The sequence below is a fragment of the Oncorhynchus nerka genome, linkage group LG9a, assembly GCF_034236695.1.
Source record: "Oncorhynchus nerka isolate Pitt River linkage group LG9a, Oner_Uvic_2.0, whole genome shotgun sequence".
In the NCBI taxonomy this organism is placed as follows: Eukaryota; Metazoa; Chordata; class Actinopteri; order Salmoniformes; family Salmonidae; genus Oncorhynchus; species Oncorhynchus nerka.
The window spans coordinates 59,141,254-59,157,400 of NC_088404.1; the positions used below are offsets into that span (position 1 = coordinate 59,141,254).

A 16,147-nucleotide genomic window follows, 5' to 3' on the forward strand; every position below is an offset into this window, starting at 1 on the left:
GTCCTCACACAGCACATCCAAAACCAAACTAAAATCCCAAGTGGGCGCAATAGGTTTAGAAACTGGCCTGAGACTGCACACACCCTTTAAAACCCTGGAGTGGCACCAATAATTCTCCCACATGACACGCTGTTAACACCCGCTATTTACAGTTGAAGTCGGAAGTTTACATACACTTAAGTTGGAATCATTAAAACTTATTTTTCAACCACTCCACAAATTTCTTGTTAACGAACTATAGTTTTGGCAAGTCTGTTAGGACATCTACTTAGTGCATGACACAAGTAATTTTTTCCAACAACTGTTTACAGACATATTATATAACTTCTAATTCACTGTATCACAATTCCAGTGGGGCAGAAGTTTACATACACTGCCTTTAAACAGCTTGGAAAATTCCAGAAAATTATGTCATGGTTTATGATAGGCTAATTGACATCATTCGAGTCAATTGGAGGTGTACCTGTGGATGTATTTCAAGGCCTACCTTCAAACTCAGTGCCTCTTTGCTTGACATCATGGTCAAATCAAAAGAAATCAGCCAAGACCCCAGAAAAATTATTTTAGACCTCCACAAATCTGGTTCATCCTTGGGAGCCATTTCCAAATGCCTGAAGGTACCACGTTCATCTGTACAAACAATAGTACGCAAGTATAAACACCATGGGACCACGCAGCCATCATACCACTCAGGAAGGAGACTGTCTCCTAGAGATGAATGTACTTTGGTGCGAAAAATGCAAATCAATCCCAGAACAACAGCAAAGGACCTTGTGAAGATGCTGGAGGAAACAGGGACAAAAGTATCTGTATCCACAGTAAAACAAGTCCTATATCGACATAACCTGAAAGGCCACTCAGCAAGGAACAAGCCACTGCTCCAAAACTGCCATAAAAAAGCCAGACCACGGTTTGCAGCTGCACATTGCAGCTATTGCTGCTATTTTTGCAGCTGCAAATACTTTTTGGAGAAATGTCCTCTGGTCTGATGAAACAAAAATAGAACCGTTTGGCCATAATGACCATCGTTATGTCTGGAGGAAAAGTGAGGAAGCTTGCAAGCCGAAGAATACCATCCCAACCGTGAAGCACGGGGTGGCAACATCATGTTGTGGGGGTGCTTTGCTGCAGGAGAGACTGGTGTACTTCACAAAATAGATGGCATCATGAGGATCGAAAATTATGTGGATGTATTGAAGCAACATCTCAAGACATCAGTCAGGAAGTTAAAGCTTGGTCGCAAATGGGTCTTCCAAATGGACAATGAACCAAGCATACTTCCAAAGTTGTGGCAAAATGGCTTAAGAACAACAAAGTCAAGGTATTGGAGTGGCCATCACAAAGCGCTGACCTCAATCCTATAGAACATTTGTGGGCAGAACTGAAAAAGTGTCTGCGAGCAAAGGAGGCCTACAAACCTGACTCAGTTACACCAGCTTTGTCAGGAGGAATGGGCCAACATTCACCCAACTTATTGTGGGAAGCTTGTGGAAGGCTAACCGAAATGTTTGACCCAAGTTAAACAATTTAAAGGCAATGTGTATGTGAGTGTATGTGAACTTCTGACCCACTGGGAATGTGATGAAAGAAATAAAAGCTGAAATAAATCATTCTCTCTTCTATTATTCTGACATTTCACATTCTTAAAATAAAGTGGTGTTCTTAACTGACCTAAAACAGGGAATGTTTACTATTATTAAATGTCAGGAATTGTGAAAAACTGAGTTTAAATGTATTTGGCTTATGTAAAGGTTTATGTAAACTTCAGACTTCAACTCTATATCAATACAACCCTCTTATCGAGGTTGCCCTTGTGGACTGTATAGTAACAATAATGTTCAGAGGTAAACCCCTTGCCATCAGAATGGACCTTTCAGGGGCCAGATTCCAAATCTCCATCCTGCTCATGCGCCTGGGACAACAGGCTCAACAGGAGTTGCCAAGGGTCCCCGCCTAAAAGGCGAATGATTTCCACAAGCCACAAAGGATCAATGACGCACCCTTCCGAGCATGGGCTGAATCAGGGGAGTTTTCAGTACAACAATTTGTTTTGCAACAGAAACAGTTTACTCTAAACGCTCTTCAACATGACGTAAAAGCTGCTGGGTTTTTAAATGAAAGTTGTAGTTCATTTTAATTGTATGGTTTCCAGGCGTTTACTTTCCGAATAGTCTGCGAAGTGTTTGGCGCAAGCGTCTATAAATGATGGATTTTTCCTCTAGAGTGGCATGAAATTCACAGGGTTCCTAACTTCTACCAGCCGTGAACTGAACTACAACTTCCATTTAAGAAAATAAACTTGACAGGTATTGCAGTAAATTATTTCTGTTGCAAAACATTTTGTCTTGCAACAAAATTGTCATAATGAATACACCCCATGTCCACAGGGGGAAACGCATAAAGGAGTGTCAGAGGCCACGGACGCGCGCGACGAGCATCCGTTCTCAACAGAGCACAGGTTGTTTATTGAGAAACAGCCACAAGGTTTTCCTCACAGTGCGTCGGCCCTGCCGAACATTTCCCGTCTCTGGGAGACCACCCAGGGATGCAGCCTCCACTCCCGGGAACGGAGGCCCCACTGGATAGCAGATCCCCGTGTTGAGGCTCCCTCCCGGGGAGTGTGCACACTGCTCTACAGCAGTAGGGAGCGAGCTATGGATAAAAGGGGGCGAGATTGCAGCCCTCCCTGTCTGTATGCCGCCACTGTCCAGTTGTCGGTCCTCACCACCACACGCTGGCCTGACAACGGGAGTAAAGGCATGAGTGCTATGTACCCAACCCCCAAATTGAGCTGCCCTCGCAATGCATACACCACCCTCGGGGGGATGCGTCTGTCGTGATCACCTTGCAGGATATAACTTGACACATGCTGCTGGTCCTTCCACCGAGCCAGAGCCCGTAGGCATGACAGGACCGGTTTAGGTGCCGCAATGCGTCCAAGCGAGTGTCTATCAACCGCCAAAGGTCGCAACAGCCCGAGGGGAACCATGGCGATCATAGAAGTCATCATCCCCAATAAGCGCAGGCATTGGCCAAAAAAATGTGGCCCAGCCTAAATTTGGCCAAGCAAAGCTGGAAACCGGCCTCCCTAACTCAAGAAATGGAATGCGTTGAGATGGAGTTGAATAGCTCTTCTCTTGATTCAGTATGGGTGTGTTTAACACCCCCTGCTTCCTTGCCCTCGCTACCACCAGCCAATCATCCCAGATGTTTGTGAGCATTCTGAATTTATAGGACCTGGGGTGCTTGTTTAGGGCATGCAGGATAAAAATGGGAAGCAATGTCTCACCCCTTTTGCGAACCAGCCGTCCTGGGCCTCTGACATAGGAGCCACTTGGATTGCCTGCTTCTTAAGAAGGGAAGAAATCTCCGCCCTCAAAACAGGGTGCTGATGCCTCAGGAAGAGCCAATGTAATGATCCTGTAAAAACGTGAGGGACGCACAACGAATTGTAGCCTGTACCCCAACGTCAACGTTCGCATAATCCAGGATGACAGAGAGTCTCCCGTAATGGGCTATGTAAAGTTGTGTAAGGGCACCTTGTGGACTGTGGCAATTTGTTTATTTTTCCATGCCTCTTTTGTTTTTTCAGCACTCTGAACAACCGTGGAACTTGGCTACCCCAAGTTTAAACAATGTGTCTAAGTGCCAACGTTTGCCTGAAGCCCGGTCCACTCTGGGCTCGAGGGCTTCGGCTTCCAGTGTTTTGGCCATGCTATTTGGGAGTACTATTGTCACAGCGAACATCTGGGGAGGGGACCGTGCCATCTCTCCTGTCATCGAGCTAGGTGCACAGGGACTGCTGCCTCCCCTGCTCTGCAGAAGGACCAGCTTTCACTTCACCCATGGGAGCAAAACAGTGCCTGTGCCAAGCAGACTGGTGCAGACTGAAGTCAACTTGGAGTCGTACGATGACGTGTGGTCCTCCCACTGTGACTCATCGGGAAAGCATGCAGTTTATTATTATTTTTTATTTGGGAACATGGGAATTTAACCGCAAAATGCATTTTTATGTGCACTACGTCATCAAGCACAGACATTTCTCCGCAACAAGTCAATTTGATGGAAACATCACTGGTGGGAAAATAATACTAGAATATTCGCATGAAAATCTGTTGCCAATTGGATTGTAACCTCGCTACTGTTGGTTCCTATTTCAGTCAAGTCTTTGGCCCCGTTCACCTGGGTCAAACAAAAACACTGATTGGTTGAAAAATAGTGCCTCCCACTAGCCAGGCGCTGGCTGCATGATGCAGCTGGTGAGAAGCAACTGGCGACTGCATGTCCTTTGATCACATGGTTTTTGTAAAGTTCATGCAGTGACAATTTTTTATCCCTGTATACATATTTTGAAAGGCGACTTAGTAAAATGTTATCCGCTCGAACGCGCCCAATTATACTATGCCAATCCAATTTCAAGACCATATACAGTACCGGACAGAAGTTTGGACACACCTACTCATTCAACGTTTTTTCTTTATTTTTACTATTTTCTACATTGTAGAATAATAGTGAAGACATCAAAACTATGAAATAACACATATGGAATCATGTAGTAACCAAAAAAGTGTTCAATCAAAATATATTTGAGATTCTTCAAAGTAGCCACCCTTTGCCTTGATGGCAGCTTTGCACACTCTTGGCATTCTCTCAACCAGCTTCATGAGGAATGCTTTTCTAACACTCTTGAAGGAGTTCCCACAAATGCTGAGCACTTGTTGGCTGCTTTTCCTTCATTCTGCGGTCCAACTCATCCCAAACCATCTCAATTGGTTTGAGGTTGGATGATTGTGGAGGCCAGGTCAACTGATGCAGCCCTCCAGCACTCTATTTCTAGGTCAAACAGCCTGGAGGTGTGTTTTGGGTCATTGTCCTGTTGAAAAACAAATGTGTGCAAACCAGATGGGATGGCGTATGGCTGCAGAATACTGTGGTAGCCATGCTGGTTAAGTGTGCCAGGAATTCTAAATGAATCACTGACAGTGTCACCAGCAAAGCACCCCCACACCAACCTCCTCCATGCTTCACGTTGGGAACGACACATGCGGAGATCCTTCGTTCACCTATTTTGCGTCTCACAAAGATACGGGCGGTTGGAAAAATAATCTCACATTTGGACTCTGAGAGACCAAAGGACAGATTTCCACAAGTCTAATGTCAATTTCCTGTGTTTCTTGGTCCATGCAAATCTCTTCTCTTTATTGGTGTCCTTTAGTAGTGGTTTCTTTGCAGCAATTCAACCATGAAGACCTGATTCACACAGTCTCCTCTGAACAGTTGATTTTGAGATGTCTGTTACTTGAACTCTGTGAAGCATTTATTTCAGCTGCAATCTGAGGCTGGTAACTCTGATGAACTTATCCTTTGCATTAGAAGAAACTCTGTGTCTTCCTTTTCTGTGGTGGTCCTCATGAGAGCCAGTTTCATCATAGCCCTTGATTGGTTTTGCGACTGCACTTGAAGAAACTTTCAAAGTTCTTGAATGTTCCGTGTTGACTGACCTTCATGTCTTAAAGTAATGATGGACTGTCATTTCTCTTTGCTTATTTGAGCTGTTCTTGCCATAATATGGACTTGGTCTTTTACCAAATAGGGCTATATTCGTATACCACCCCTACCTTGTCACAACACAACTGATTGGCTCAAACGCATTAAGAAGGAAAGAAATTCCACAAATGAACTTTTAACAAGGCAGACCTGTTAATTGAAATGCTTTCCAGGTGACTACCTCATGAAGCTGGTTGAGAGAATGCCAAGTGTGCAAAGCTGTCATCAAGGCAAAGGGTGGCGACTTTGAAAGATCTCGAATATAAAATAGATGTTGATTTAACACTGTTTTGGTTACTACATGATTCCATGTGTTATTTCATAATTGTTTTCACTACTATTCTATAATGTAGAAAATAGTCAAACATTCAGAAAAATCCTTGAGTAGGTGTGTCCAATCTTTTGACTATCTTGAAGAGATTAAGTAATACATATTTTGAGGGGGACAGTTAACTGGATAAACCATTGATCCATGGGGGCAGGAAGCCTAGCGGTTAAGAGCATTGGGCCAGTAACTGAAAGGTTACTGGTTCGAATCTCCGAGCTGACTAGGCGAAAAAATCTGTTGTGCCCTTGACCAAGGCACTTAACTCGAATCGCTCTGGATAAGAGCTTCTGCTAAATGACTTAAAATGTCATTCTGGTTTCTGGATCAGTCACATCACTGATGGATGATGGATGGATGAATACTGTAGCAGACTACTGATTATGAGAGAATTGGAGTAAAACAAATAGAATTTACAGATGTGATGATGAATGCTGATTGAGTCAAAGCTTTGAAACAAATGAGATGTTTTTTTGTTAAGGTTTTATTCTGCAACAATGGCACAGTTTATGAATTACGGGTCGTGTAAAAATCTATACTTACTCCCAAATCTCAACCCTACCAGAGCACAACCCTTTAAGGACCAATTTATCAATCAATCAATACAGATCATACAAACGGTGACAAAGTTGATTGTATGGTTTTCCATAGACCAAAATCCACAAACTTACGAACAATAAGCATACTGTAATAACCTTATATTCGTACGTTTTTCTCCAGTTACACAAGAATCACTCAAAGAACTGCATCTTTAATATGACTGCCAATTACAGTAATAAAGTGCCGTCCAACAATCGGATTATAAAATGTAGGATTTATAATTAAAAAGCGGTATGTCCCGTCCTTATCTCCAAGCAGCAAGTTTATACTTAACAGCGGAGAACAAGGTTAGACTGAAAAGGTAGAAAGTGCTACTGCTTAGGAACGTTATAACAAGATGAAACAAAAGTCTTCTGATCGTGTAGGTAAAAAGTAGTAAATTACCACCATGTGTTTTCAGTGTAATGAGGTGCTCGAGTCAGGGATAGGATGTAGATGCACAAAGTAAACAGCATATTGGGTCAACTTCCGCAACAACTAAGAGCGTTGGAGCACAAGGATAAACTTGTTTTTTGTCCCGCGGCTACCACGTTGTAAGAGCGTGAAGCGAGCCCGTGCACATGCGCAGATAGCGTGTGTGACTGTGAGAGCAAAGTCTTGCATCTTGCTCATCACGACATCTGCGTTGCTGCTCGTGCAACGTCATTTTGCTGACTCTACCTTTAATAAGAACTCCACTGTCTCGACTACCAAGATTAGAAAGGAACAGTGGGAGAGGAGCCAGCCCAGGGCCAGACTTGAGGATGGGAATACTGATTGCATCTCTATAATCTCTCCTTTCTCTGTGCACTTGATCATAGATTTTCCTCTAGCTCGTGCTTACACCAATCCAATGATTTTAACCGTATGGACGAGTGCACACTACAGGAGTAAGGAGAGATTATTGGGATGTAGGTGGAGGTCAGAAGTGACGGGGGAGTATCACTGGACCTTCTTGGGGGGGTCTGGGATGCTCTCGGTCAGAGGGGTGAGGCTGAGCAGCAGGGTGTGACGCTCGTAAGCCTTGGTCTTCCTGAAGTTAGCGTCGGTCCCGTGTAGCCTGTCCAGAACCCCCAGGACTCCAAAGTTCTGGTTGAACCTGCAGAGATGGAGGGTAGGGGACATAATTACTACAAAATAAAAACAGTGTGCTGTTCTTAATGTTTCCTCCTTTGAATTTGACATGTACATTGCCTGGCTAAAGCCACAGACTCGCTGTGTTTCTGGCAGGCTAACTTGTCCATGGAACAAATCCCAAACCAACCCCACTCTTTTGCACGTATCAACTCCCCTTTTCGGATCGGGAAGGATTAGATTTAATAAGCGTAAGCATTATTACAGAAAAATTCCACCTAGCCTTCAGAAGAGATATGTGGAGGAGCTATTACCATACTTTTAACATCTGCCATGGACGGGAGAGTCAACCAAGTCCAAAGTACAAACAAACAACTGGACAGGGATTCACAGTAATAAAATGAATATGCAAAGAACAGTGTGCCCTATATCAGTTAACATACCAAAGTCCCCTCTGGGAAAATTAAGTCATTCTGGGATGTCCCAAATAGCACCCTATGCCCTTTATAGTGCACTACTTTTAACAAAGTCCCATAGGGTTCTGTTAAAAAAGTAGTGTGTTACATAGGGAATAGGGTGCCATTTGGGACGCAAGCCTATCTTGCATAAGACAGGACTCACTTGAGGTGGTGGTAGTCGTGGAACTCGGGGGAGGGCAGGAAGGGGAGGTGGTAGCCACAGTGGGAGATGGTGGTGCTGACCAGAGCCAGAGCGTACCACAGGGTGGTTGTGACCAGGTGGGAACCCAGGATAACAGGGCCGATCAGGGCAGGCAGCATGTTGGACAGCTGGGGGTGGGGCAGGACCATCAGCAACATGGTTTTACATTGTTTAGAAATATGGTTAGAAATGATCTGCTTACAAGGTTATCCACAATGCAGCGTTTCAAGCTACGGTCCCCTAGTTTGACTTTGAGAGAGAGAAAGAAAGAAAGAAGAGTGGACAGGCATAAAGTGCTCACCACGTGCTCCAGAGGATGGGCGTAGAGAGAGACCACTCCGATGGGGGCCGTCCACTCATGGTGCTGCTTGTGGAAATGCTTGTAGAGGGCAGGATGGTGAAACAGCCTGGCAGGGAAGGGATCACAAGTTAAATGTCAGAGAGTTATCAGACGGTCGAAGATACTGTCAGGGTGAGTTGTATTTTCACTCTCAGCTCTCTGACCAAAAATATAAAAGGCAACATGGTGTTGGTCCCATGTTTCATGAGCTGAAATAAAAGATCCGGGAAATGTTCCATTTGCACAAAAAGTATTATTTCTCTCACATTTTGTGCACAAATTTGTTTACATCCCTACTTTGCCAAGATAATCCATCCACCTGACAGGTTTGGCATATCAGGAAGCTGATTAAACAGCATGGTCATTACACAGGTGCACCTTGTGCTGGAGACAAAATCCACTCTAAAATGTGCAGTTTTGTCACACGACACAATGCCACAGATGTCTCAAGTTGAGGGAACGTGCAATTGGCATGCTGACTGCAGGAATGTACGAGAGCTGTTGCCAGAGAATTGAATGTTCACTTCTCTACCATAAGCTGCCTGCAATGTCATTTTAGAGAATTTGTCAGTACGTCCAACTGGCCTCACGACCGCAGACCATGTGTAACCACGCCAGCCCAGGACCTCCACATCTTGCTTCTTCACCTGCAGGGTCGTCTGAGACCAACCACCCGGACAGCTGATGAAGCTGAGGAGTATTTCTGTCTGTAAAACTCATTCTGATTGGCTGGGCCTGGCTCCCCAGTGGGTGGGCCTATGCCCTCCCAGGCCCACCCATGGCTGTGCCCTTGCCCAGTGATGTGAAATATATAGATTAGGGCCTAATGAATTCATTTCAATTGACAGATTTCCTTACATGAACTGTAACTCAGTAAAATCGTTGAAATTGTTGCATGTTGCGTTTAGATTTTTGTTCAGTATAAGTTCTTTGCCACAGCATTGAATGTGCTTGTAACATTTCAATTCTAGCACAGAACAATCCTTTTTGTCGTTCCATATGTTATGTGATAATGCAACATGTTCATGTTGTCCCTTTACTCAGTGCATAGCCAATAAAGCACTAAAATGTAAAAAATGGTATGTGTACCTTCTACAGGCTGATACATTCTAGCTGCCTAGCTGACTCCTCTCTGGTGATGGGGTCACCAAAAAACAGCACTTAGAAAGCATTTAATACCTTAAGTGATATTTCTGGGGATAAAGGCTGTAATTCAGCTATCGGCACTTTAACGTGATAGAGATGTCTAATCCCTGGTTCACTCTGGCCTTGTAAGATGGCTTATGTTTTGACCAGCTGGAGAGTGAACAGAGATAAGGATGAGAATATACGGTACCTAAAGAAAATATGCACACCCTTTGACTTTTCCACACATTTGTTGTGTTACAGCTTGAATTTAAAATGTATTAAAGTTAGCTTTTTGGGGGTCACTGGCCTACACACAATACCTGATAATGTGAAAGTGGGATAATGTTTTTCAATGTTATTTTTTTTTTATTGAAAAGCAACAATGCACTAAAGTAAACCTGCAAAAAATGTGGAGAAGCAATTCACTTTTTGGCCTGAATACAAAGTGTTATTTTTGAAGCAAATCCAGTACAACACATTCCTGTGTTCCACTCTTCATATTTTCAAGCATAGTGGTGGCTGCATCATGTTATGGGTATGCTTGTAATCATTGAGGACTGGGGAGTTTCAGGATAAAAATAAAAAAAGGAATGGAGCTTAGCACAGGCAAAATCCTAGAGGAAACACTAGTTCAGTCTGCTTTGAATTCACCTTTCAGTAGGACAATAACTTAAAACACAAGGCCAAATATACACTGGAGTTTGCTTACCAAGAAGACACTGAATGTTCCTGAGTGGCTGAGTTACAGTTGACTTCAAGATCTACTTAAAAATCAATGGCAAGACTTGAAAATGGTTGTCCAGCAATGATCAGCAACCAATTTGACAAAGCTTGAAGAATTTTGAAAAGATTAAAATGGGCAAATGACCGCAAATGAAAGCTCTTAGAGACTTACCCAGAAAGACTCACAGCTGTAATCACTCTCAGAGACTTACCCAGGAAGACTCACAGCTGTAATCGCTCTTAGAGACTTACCCAGAAAGACTCACAGCTGCAATCGCTCTTAGAGACTTACCCAGAAAGACTCACAGCTGTAATCGCTCTTAGAGACTTACCCAGAAAGACTCACAGCTGCAATCGCTCTTAGAGACTTACCCAGAAAGACTCACAGCTGTAATCACTCTCAGAGACTTACCCAGGAAGACTCACAGCTGTAATCGCTCTTAGAGACTTACCCAGAAAGACTCACAGCTGTAATCACTCTTAGAGACTTACCCAGAAAGACTCACAGCTGTAATCACTGCCAAATGGGATTCTACAAAGTATTGACTCAGGGGTGTGAATACTTAGTAAATTAGATAATTCTGCATTTAATTTTCAATAAATCTTCTAAAATGTAAAAAAAAAAGTAAAAAAAAGAAGGGGTAATGTGTGTAGATGGGTGAGAAAAAAACAGCCATTTCCTCCATTTTGAATTCAGGCTGCAACAACACAATGTGGAATAAGGCAAGGGGTAGTAATACATTCTGAAGGCACTGTCATGAGTATCTTGTCTTTGGAACCTCTCAGAGGAGCGTGTCTGTTTCCCCATATGCATATGTCTGTCTATTGTTTGTCTATGGAACATCGTAATCGTTCGCTTATCTTTGGGTACAGCATTTTCCACACCAATCAATTATTCCTGACAAGGCACTGTATTGTATATGAGAAACCATGCTGCCCCCAGTCCTTACCTGTGCGAGTAGTAGAACAGAAGCTCCTCCAGCACGGCGAAGAAGGCCATCTCAAACAGGCCTCGGTGGAAGGTGGGCAGCTCTGGGCCGCAGGGATTCCCACTAGAAAACATAACCGCCCAGCACACCACCACCATGGGAACAGAGATGAAGAGCTGGTTGAGGACCACCGTCTTCACCGCGTGGCGCAGCTTCACTGGGTCAACCTAGGGGATGGGGACAGTTTGTGGCAAATGTCAGGTCTCCATTTCCTTCAAGTAATCAACTATCATCACCCATTTCTGCAATCATTAGTCTTCTTGTTTATTGTTCACTTAGTTGAACTTGTTTTGTTTACTTCAATGTTTTTCAATGTCTGCTAGTTTTTAAGATGTAAGTAAGGGGGTCTTATTTGATTTTTTTTTACCATCTTCCAGCGGCTACGCTCGTTCGTTGTGTACCTAGAATATCATTTCTCTAGCCGGCACCATCAATCTTTCTTAGGAAACCACAATGTAGCACATGACAATAGTCATTTGTGTCCATCTGTCTGAAAGAATTTGAATGGTATCCATGACAAATCCACAAATGTACAAATCAAACACTCGCTACATACATCACTGTAGAGCCAACGTAAACAGATCTCTGCTTTATAATCAGATAGAGAGGTTAAGTGCAGTTGGCAAAGTATAGCTATCCTCAGTCCGGTCTCATGTTTTCTGAGCTTTGCACCCTCACATTCAAAAATCATCACTGACCTTTGAAACTCACAGGGCAATTCTTCAATATCTGGCTACATTCATTTGGTGAGTATATCTAGCTGCATTTGGCATATATTATAAACAGGTCATGTTTAATGACTGATAAGCACTTTGAGTAACACAATGTCACTTAAGTATCTAATCTTCCACAGATTGCAGGAGATGGCAGGGTAAACACTAAGTAACCAGCGGTCCTCAGTAATGGCAGTCGTTCTCTCGCTAGTGTCCTGTAAAACAACATCTGTCAATCAAACTCAGTAAGAGGACATTGGTACGATCGACTGATGGACATGCCATTCATAGAGACCTGAGTTTTTACCTGACCTCGGGACCTGAACATGAACAGGAGAGAACCTCCTGGCCCTATTTATGATGACACTGAATTTCACAACACACATGCTAGTACAAACACACACACACACACTAGAGTGAAATGTGAGGCTTTCATAAAGATGATCCTGTTTAGAGCCCTTCCTGTTTACTGTAATACATGGAGGTCATGATGAGATACAGGTGTGTAAAACAGGATTAGACTGACTGTACCGGGTTGTTCTTGTCCACCTGTATTCTGTAACGGGTGATGAAGTTGGGCATTCCAGTGTAATCAACCAGCATGAGCAGAAGATTGGACCCCCAGAAAGCCACGAAAGGCACAAACATCGCCCCTGTTCAGCACAACCAAAATCAATGCATTTACATGCAATACAACAACCGCATCATGTACACATGAACCAATTCAAGATACAGCAAGATACAGCATGCCCTAACATTGTCTAAGAACAGCTCAGCAGGTTTCACTCAATCAGGACATTAACATCTCATAAAAGTGATATAAAACCAAAGATGGTGACTGAAGTGCCAAAACGGTCACCATTTTGCCTTTACAGTGCACTACTTTTGACTAGGGCCCATAGGGCGGTATGTAGGGAATAGGGTGCCATTTGAGACTCAGCCTTTACAAATCACATGACATCATCTCTAGACAGATGTTTGTGCCTAATAATGGACGGAACATAAATATACTTCACAATTCTGGGGAGAAGAAGAAAGAAGCCTGAACTTGCTATGTTGTTTGTCTTTATTATATCACCCAGATATCAGAGCTGTGGAACATCAGAATTCCATGAGAGAGTTGTACTGGGCTGCTCGCCACAGTCTAGTTCTTCCTGTTCCTTTGTGCAGCGCATAATACTTCCTTTAGTTTACGTTGGATGTTATTTCCAGCGGGACACCGGGCTTCAGATCCCACCAGTTACATTGTCTCTTACCGGCATAGAACAAGGCTGTCTCGTGTCCCTCCCACCTCTGGTGCACTTTGGTCCACTGGTTTTGCCAGAAGTCTCCTGATGCTCCCCAAAACCTCTGCAGATGCCTGGGAGGCACAGGGAAAAGGCTATGGTTACAAATCTGTGGTTGCAAATAACAATTCAATATTGTTCTTATTACTCTAAAATGGAACAAATTCATATTATTCCAGTGTTCACAGTGTAAATATCGCATTGGTTTAATGTTTGTTCTGAAATCATCTCTTGTCCCTACAGTGGATGTTTGTCGTTATTACCATGTTAAGGAGTTCCCAAAGGCTGCCAGGACAAAGAGGCCAGATCCAATGACGATGACCGCTTTCATCACCGAGTCCAAAAGGCCTCCTGGGGCCTCCTATAGGAAGAGAAAAACAATATTCATATAAACAAATCTGCTCTATGACCCAAAAGTCAGGTTGCCTTCACAACTCTTTACTTTTCAATTGCTCACTCTCTCAAGTCACCTTCTGCAATGATCACTATTTCCTCAACTCACATCATCATGTGTATAAACTGTATCTATTCCCCTCTGCACTGGATAGAATAAAATGCAGTCCTACAAGTTAGACCTGTACTGACACGTATCCAGATAAGTACAGTCAAGTAGCATAGGTCACTCCTTTTAGCCTGCAAAACAATCGCACCTTGACACAGAGTACAAGGAGTGAAACGTTAAACAAGACTACTGCTACCCAGGCTAGAAAGAGACTGTCTATGACTCGGTCTGACTTGTTCAACAAATGCATCGGAAACATCCAGATGTCAATTACACTAATGCTCTTACCCGTCTTTGACTGCTCAGGTTCATCTGAACAGGGACCTGACCTTTGCTGTTCATTTGAGTGACGTCGCCCTTCATGTCTTAAAAGAAAACACATTTCATGTATAATGCAGGGTGCCATACTCTTATGTAACATGTTTTCTTTTCACAAAGCCCTGGCTGTCCTGACGGGGGTCAAACTTTATTGTCCACATGCTCCGAATACAACAAGTGTAGACTTTAACATGAAATGCTTACTTACAAGCCCCTAAATATTTACCAAGTACACTCAAATAAAAAAGTAACACAATGAGGAGGCTATATACAGGGCGCACCGGGTACCGAGTCAGTGTGCAGGGGTACAGGCTAGTTGAGGTAAACTGTACATGTTAGATCAATTCCAATGTTTTATGATTGATTTATATTGTCCAAAGTCCTGTCTAATCGTATGATTTTACAACAATAGATTGTGGCTGGAATGTACAGTTGCAGGTTGATGTATAATCGAATTACCATTCATTTGAGCTCGACTTTCAAACAAATTCCTGAGGATAACAAGCAAGATTGGCATGCATTCTACCAAGATTAATGAAAACAATCTTACCGACAAAAAATGATTCTATAGAAGTGTGCATCTATATTTTTGAAATGATAAGGTTGTTCTTTAACAAAAGCTTGCAGTGAAAAAATGGCTAAATCTAATCCGGGTATATCTGTTGGATCAACCAGACAACAGTCTGTTAACATTGGGCAACAAAAGCAGGCTAGTGTAAATTCTGCATGCCAAGCATAGGCCTAACTAACCCAATATGTAGGCATACTATTTAGGAGCCTCAACATTCCCCATACTTGTTAAAGGTCCAAGGAATTTATTCAGTACGTTATTTTCAGAAGTAGACTGGCTCTGCATCGATTCACAATTGCGATACGGTTCTAGAAACATAAAGCACTTTACTTTCATATCACATCATAATACACACCCTGTAGGCTACACTGTTTTGACCGGCTTTGCAGTCAAGTGTTTCTCAGCGATAACGCATTTCTGGCAGCCTTTCTTTGTGTCACACGCAGGTGTTTGGCGCGTACTAGACAGTTAATTAGCGGTCCCTCGGTCTTCCACGCTATAACGTGGAGATGGTCGCGTGGGAACAAGAACCCTGTCAAGGTGTGTGTCAACTTGATGCTTTTTGAAAAATTGTTTCTCGCTGATATGAAAGGTCCTTTGGTTCCCAAAACCGTACCGCAAGCAATGCGTGTCATAATGTCCAGACCGAGCGCAAGGGGCTCTTACTGACGCCTTCCTCCAATGATGTGTCATTGAAACGAGAGTCATGGTCAAGGACTAAAAACACAGTTGGCTAAATAGACTCAGACTGCCCTGTTGACTGATTTTTTACAGATTGCACAAGGCTCAAGTGAAATTGATAGCCTGTAGAATACAGTAAACTCCAGATCAGTATCCAATCCAACGTCAATAGAAGGAGATGAGGGCAGTAGGTAGATACGGGTAGCCTGCTACTTACTGCAGTGGTTTCCTCGGACGATCGCAATCTGCGCAACTACGTTTCCAGTCGGTAGGTTATATGCAGCCTATTCTTTCACATACAAGTCGCAGCTTCAATTGGATGGATTTCCAACCCTACACGACTTATGATTGGTGGATAAATTGTCAGCTGACCGCGAAAAGACGCACAAGGCTGCGCTCTCCTTTATCTTCGTCTCGATGATGGCTTTTGTTATCTTCTGTCTTCTACATGTGTCCAGGTGAAGGTTGAACGAACTGTTAATGGCCTTTTGTTATCGCCTTTCCCCTCAAACCCTGGCAGGGTTGAGCGGGGGATTTTTTTTATTCCCTGTGAAACGTTATAGCAGACTATACGGACTTCGCCTTTTCCTCTGGTTAGATTCAAGATTGGGACTGAATTGGGCCACTGTCAATTCCAGATCTGAAATTGATTATGTGTTTCTGGACCAGGTTTAGTATAGAATAGAAAATTATAACTTTATTTTTCCCGTC

General features: G+C 43.2%; 1 protein-coding gene across 2 annotated transcripts; it reads right to left on the reverse strand.

Moving 5' to 3' along the window:
• Positions 1 to 6,338: 6,338 nt before the first annotated feature.
• Positions 6,339 to 15,760, reverse strand: faxdc2 (fatty acid hydroxylase domain containing 2). Of its 2 annotated transcripts, XM_029656699.2 has the most exons (9): positions 15,654 to 15,760; positions 14,155 to 14,231; positions 13,628 to 13,725; positions 13,335 to 13,438; positions 12,610 to 12,731; positions 11,327 to 11,532; positions 8,487 to 8,592; positions 8,147 to 8,313; positions 6,339 to 7,550 (listed from the first exon to the last, which is right to left on the reverse strand). In XM_029656699.2, exons 2-9 carry the CDS (start codon positions 14,227 to 14,229, stop codon positions 7,394 to 7,396), a joined length of 1,035 nt encoding a protein of 344 aa, XP_029512559.1. In that variant the 5' UTR covers positions 14,230 to 14,231; positions 15,654 to 15,760; the 3' UTR covers positions 6,339 to 7,393. The 2 variants fall into 2 exon arrangements, with proteins under 2 accessions (XP_029512559.1, XP_029512560.1); XM_029656700.2 differs by lacking the exon at positions 14,155 to 14,231 and having other exon boundaries at positions 15,654 to 15,740.
• Positions 15,761 to 16,147: the final 387 nt, after the last annotated feature.